This window comes from Sorex fumeus, unplaced genomic scaffold (assembly GCF_029834395.1).
Source record: "Sorex fumeus unplaced genomic scaffold, SorFum_2.1 ptg000020l, whole genome shotgun sequence".
Taxonomy (NCBI): Eukaryota; Metazoa; Chordata; class Mammalia; order Eulipotyphla; family Soricidae; genus Sorex; species Sorex fumeus.
Window position 1 is genome coordinate 14,444,805 of NW_026606077.1, and position 6,000 is coordinate 14,450,804.

General features: G+C 48.9%; 1 protein-coding gene across 1 annotated transcript in view; it reads right to left on the reverse strand.

Annotated features, from left to right (window-relative positions):
- Positions 1-6,000, reverse strand: part of GCK (glucokinase) — a 40,835-nt gene extending 34,835 nt beyond the window's left edge. Inside the window, exon 1 of the mRNA XM_056113476.1 lies at positions 5,519-6,000. Within this exon, the coding sequence (XP_055969451.1) occupies positions 5,519-5,563 (45 nt within the window). The 5' untranslated portion in view covers positions 5,564-6,000. The remainder of the gene's footprint in view (positions 1-5,518) is intronic.

Sequence of the window (6,000 nt, forward strand, 5' to 3'; positions counted from 1 at the left end):
ATAGGCCTGTGTGTTTGGGAGCAAGTTTGAGGAGCTGATGCCAGCAGACACCATCATAGTAGAAGAGACAGTGAAGAGCAGTCATAGATTGGGCTGGCTGAGCGGGCAGCTCCTAAGCTCCTAATCAGCTTGACATCTACGCAGTGTCTTCATGGCCATGGTGGCTGAAATGGATGCTCTGCAGATGCCTCAAGCATTGGCTCCCTCCCACCGGGGCCCACCAAGTTCTTGCTGCTGTGGAATGTATAGCCTATCCTCACCAGAGACCAGTGCTGACCCCTGCTAGGACACCATCATCTAGGGGTCCAGCCGGCCAAGGTGATTGCGCCAGACCCTTTCCACTGTAGAACAGAGAAAGTCATCTTGATTGGAATGAGTATGTTCCAGGTCTGGATTTGCCTTTTCCACCTCCTGTGTTCTGAGAATCCACAGACCAACAGATTTCAGAGAGGAGAGTTCACATGGCTTTACCCTCAACAAAGGACCCATTTGGGCAGAGGGAGCTTAATAGGAAGTGCATGATCCTAGGACCCGCCAGTCATTCTACTGAAACTGCCAGCATGATAAACTGGGGGACGGGCCCATTAAAGGCACAGCTGAGCTGTCAACTTGAAGATGACATCATAGGAGAAGGGGTCAGTGTCCTTCAGGAAGCAACGTACATTCCAGCAACCACTGGGGAATGCTGTAGTCATCAAAGGTAGAATCTATGAGCCTAGGAACCAAAGGGTCCCATCACCCCCTGACCTCGATGAGGACATTGTTTTTCCTGTATGCCAACTCCAGGTTTTATGGGTCTGGAACTCTTGGGTCAGAGGATGGATGCTTTCTTTAGGGGGTAGAGCAAGAGTCCCTCTAGCCTTAAGGCAACAATTGCCACCTGGCCGCACTATGGTCCTCATGTCAACCAAGCAGAGAAAGATCAGATCATACTGCCACAAAAAGCATGGTATGACCAGGTGGCAACTGACCAATGTTATCATAGATATATGGGAGAGCAGCTTCTTGCTGAAAGGAAAGGACACACATTTTGCACTCAGATGACCCTCCCAGCCATGCCCCAGGTTGTTTCTCTTATCTGTAAATAGACAAGTTAGAACATACACAGTTCTAAAGATGCTCAGAAGTTATAAAGGGGTTCAGACTGCCTAGGGTTCATCCCACCAGGAGTGTCACCGAGACCAGCAAGTGGAAAGGGAGGCTGAAGTGGATGTGCGGAGAGAGGAAATGAGCATCATTTAGTGGAGCCTCAATTCATCTCACTAAACACCCACCTGGCAGGTTCCTCAGGTACCTGGAGAATGAGCATAATGCAGAACCAAGGAAGTGTGGGATGCGTCTGGGGCACACTGTATCACATGCCATCAGTGCCCAGCCCCACTGGACTGGTACAGAGGCCCCCAGTGGCTAACTGACTCATGGATATACTCAGGACTGACAAGAAGACTTCATTTCAGAGGTACAGAGGCTGACTTCTTTCTTTGTGAAAGGACGATCTCTGGTGCCCATCATGCTTCAGAGATCCCTGTGGGGGTCAAGGATGTAGCTAACAGTAGAGCACTATGAGACCCAGAGGTCAATCCCTGGCGCCACCAACAAAACTGGTACCCCCATGGACTATGACTTTACTGGACCCTTCACTTCCTACAGATCGCAAAGAGCTCTTGCTCAGAATCCTAATTTCAGGTTAAAAAAGAGAGACAAATGATTTTTCCTTTGCATACACCATCCTGCAGTGGTAGTAGTGGCATGTGGCATATGTGGATAACAAACATGTCGCAAGGGCTTGTTGGAAGAACAACGAAGATAGAACACTTATACCTTCTCCCAGGACTCACTAATTCTTTATCCACAGTACCTATGTGGGTAGTAAGTTTGGGGCAAACAATTCTGCAAGTTATCTGAGTCAGCATTCCATTAGGAAATACTCAGAACGCAGCAGAGAGGACTGGACACCCAGGACAGCCCCACTTGAAACCAGCTCATCCCACATTCTCTAGGCCAAAGGATTCCATACACACTCCCCTCCGCTACCGGTATGAAGAGAGTCTGTCATCACTGCTTGTCTACAGCAAAGGTTACCACCAAAAGGGGCCAACTCTTCTGACAGTTTCCCAGAGTGGGTGTTGCCATCCACTGGACCAGTCTAGAGGGGAGGTCAACTGGGGATTGTTTTCTATTTCAGTTTGTTCTGGTTGGGGGCCACACCTGGCAGTGCTCAGGGCTTACTCTGGCTCTGTACTCAGGGATCACTCCTAGAAGTGCTGGGGGACCCTTGGGGGCCCTGGATCAAAGCTAGGGTGATGTATGTGCAAGGTAAGCCTTCCACCTGCTGTACTATCTCTTTAGTCCATTTTCTGGATGTTTTTCTAAAGAAGAAGTTTCTAGGGACAGAGCAATAATTCAGTGAGCACGAGCATGTGCGCTTTGCATACAGAGGCTTGGATTTGCCCCTCAGCACCGTGTGTTCCTTCAAACACAGCCAGGAGTGACTCCTGAGCAGAGAAGAAAGTTGATTTCCAAGTGAGTGTTGAGTGATTTTTTCCCCTGAAGTGGGGAGGTGGTTCTGTAAAGGGGATGGAGGCCGAATAATTTTGGGAAATGCTGCTAAATCTTACCAGGTGAGTAGTGTTGTAAATAATCACTCTACATGTATAAGAGAAATACCTGGACTGTTATAGACTCACTAATAGCCATCAGTGTAATTCTAGCCCTGTTTACTTTTCTTTTTTAGAGTTATAAAGACTTTTTGTGAGAGAGTATTTCAAATCTGTGCAAGAAGAAAGAGAAAGGAGTCATAATCTCAGCACATCTCCATCATACAATTGCAATATTGAGTCATCTAGTGTTATTTTTATACATGCTTTTAACTAGATGCAAAGAGTTCATGTAGGGCAACATGGGAATTCTGTAATTTCTCATTTGTCTGACTCCCGCAAAGCTCAGGAATCCTTTATTTGTTTGTTTGTTTATGTGCTTATTTATTTATTTTTGGCCTTTTGGGGGAGGGGTCACACCCGACCATGCTCAGGGGTTACTCCTGGCTCTGCACTCAGGACTCACTCATGGTGGAGCTTGGGGGACCATATGGGATGCCGGAGATCCAATCCGGGTTGACCACATGCAAGGCAAACGCCCTACCTATTGTACTATAGTTTCCAGCCCTGCTCAGGCATCCTTTAAGGACACAAAGCATAGCTGTTACGTTTGTTGGGGTGTTCCTAGAACATACTGCATGATATCAGTCATTTACTCAAAGACACTTCCTCAGAGCTTACTGTGAGCCCTCATGACCAAGATGCCTGTGAGAATTCACTTTTAGGAAGAGGAAGATGCCAACATCCAAGCCCTAGTAATGAAGTCTCAAGCACAGGGGCGGAATAACCATATCTACTTGCGAAGACCCCGGTGCTCATGTCCCTGACACTCTTTCTTCATCTGCAAACATTCCACAGGCACTCTTGCTAATTCCATGGTCGTCTCTTAGATGGTGGCACCATCCCTGACCGTGCTGCTGGGATCCAAGCCACAGCATCATCTGCTGCCTTGAGAATTTCTTTTGTGAGCGAGCAAGTATCGGAGACTTCGTATTCTCACACACATGTGGCTTTTAACCTCCCATTTCACATTGGCCTTTGACCTGCTTCCCAACCCTAAGAGATACTCCCATGCTTTGTATGTTTAATGTTGAACCAAGCCCAGTTATGGATAGAGGAGAAAGAGCAAACACAGGCCTTCTTTTTTGTCTGTAGGTCACACCTGCTAGAGCTCAAGGCTTACTCTCATCTCTGTGCTCTGGGGTCATTTCTGATGGTTTCACAGGTCTGGATAAGGGGCTAAAAAATCAAACTTGGGTTAACTGCATACAAGGTAAGTGCCAAACCTGCTATACTATCTCTCTGGGGGTATTATGCATATCCTGGAGCTGGATGCTGTTTAATCATGTTACTGAAAGTTTTATGAAGAAGAACTCATACACCCTGAGGATTCATTAGTCATTCAAGCCTGGAGATGGGACTACTTTCTCCAACTTACTGATTACCCCTCATTTTCTTCGGACTTCCCCAGCCAACCCTATACAAATCCCCAGCCCCAACCTGACAGGAAGCTGATTTGAGGGGACAAGTTTTCCTTCTATTCAGTTTGTAGTACCTTATTCAATCTGTTTTCTTCACATTAACTTTTTTGTCTCAAGTAACTATCCTTTGATCAGAGAGCAAACTAACTTGTATTTGATAATACATTTGGGGGCCAACAGCCACTTTCTATTTTGTTTTCTTCGCTTTGCTGCAGCTGTTTCTTTCAGCATTATGACCACTCCCTCTCTGTTTCCAAAAACACCAGGTCTGGGTGGTTGAAAATTACATTTCCCATACTCCCTAACAGCCGGGATTCTGATGTGACTTGGTTCTTCCACAAGACACATCCCTGTGGTATTTAGAGGTCTGTGTCAATTGACTAATTTCCACTGAAATGTGCCAACACCCCCCAGTGTCACTTCTTCATCTCCTCCTGAGCCCAGTCTGCTCTTAGCCCTCACGTTCACCTCTCCACCCCTTCTAATTTTAGCCTCTCAGCTTGACATTTTTCCAGCAGGCTGGAATCTGGAGGCAGCCAACCGGCTGGACCTCTGGTGGTCTTGGAAAAAATTTAGTTCTGTTGCTTCTCACCAGGGGCTGACAGTTCAGACTATATTTTGAAGTCTCCTAGACTGGGCTCCTCAAAACATCAAGTCTGCACTGCCTCTAGCAAGAGGCACAAACATGGATGAGTTGGTGTGTGCCAAAGGTCAGACACCTCCCTTTATGCTGACAGGGCCACGGAGGCCAGACCACGTCCAGACCAGAGCCGGCACCCTTTCACTTCTGGAGCAGAGAAAGTTTACTGCAGGGAACATTGCTTCCTCAGGCCAGACAGGAAGAGGGGTGGGAATAGCTGCCCTGCAGGACACTGTGGGCTCCCACAAGCTCTGGAGAAGGCAGGGAGCTGAAGACAACTCTGTTGGACCTTCAGCAACCAGGCACACGGTCTCACAGTCATGGCACCCACCAAGACTTTCTCCCAGGAAGGGAAGCTGCAGGCCCACCTCCCGCTGTGAACAGCCATTCCATTCCCATCTAGACACATGTCGGAGTCCCTTGGCAGGCAGACCTGAGACACACTTAGAGTCTGGGTCCATCTGGCTGCCTGAGGCCATCAGCCCTCTGCTATGGGCTGGTTGTTTTTCTCCTGACACCATTAACTCAGCCCCGAAAGAGCAGCTGAGTTTGTGCTGACCTTGCCGTTTCCCAGATGTGAGGAAGAAGCCATGGCAAAGGACAAGTTCCTGCCCCTACCTCCCTACTGCACCCCTACACCAAGGAGGTGCAGGGGTGTTTCTCCCAGTGCCACGTCTCCCACTTGGTCTCCTGCCTTACTGCTGGCCACAGAACTGCTCAGAGTGAAACCCTGCAGGCCCTCAGCCCCACATTAGGGCAGCACCCAGAAAATGCTTCTAGACACACCAGCGAGAAGCTACCTTTTCCTTCTTGGTGCTCTCCATCCTGGCTCTGTCATCCAGCATGTGTGCTCTAGCCAGCCCGCGTGAGCTGGGACCCCCTCAGCGTTCCTCCACAGGTGTCCAGGGCAAAACGGCCCCCAACCAAGGCTGCAGCCAGTCCTCGTGTTCGGGAGAGAAGCCTGTCCACTTCCCAGTGAGTTTCTGGCTTGAGTTTCAGTCACAGTTTCCTCCTTTTCATTGTTGTCCAAAGAGCTATTGTCCAGCCTTCTCTTCCAGGTCACACGGTCATGCTTCCCCTCTGAGTGCGCTCTCAGGCATGGGGCAATGGCAGCCGGGCCATGCGGGGCTTTGGGGCAGAGTCCTCACCTCTGAAATGCCTTCCTGGCCTGTGTTGAGCTCTGAGGTGCAGTATTCTGAGCCAGACTCAGCAGAAAAGCTTCTCTCTCTCCTGTCGCACGGAGACAGCTTTTGAGTAATTAGTTCACACCTGACCGTGTCGC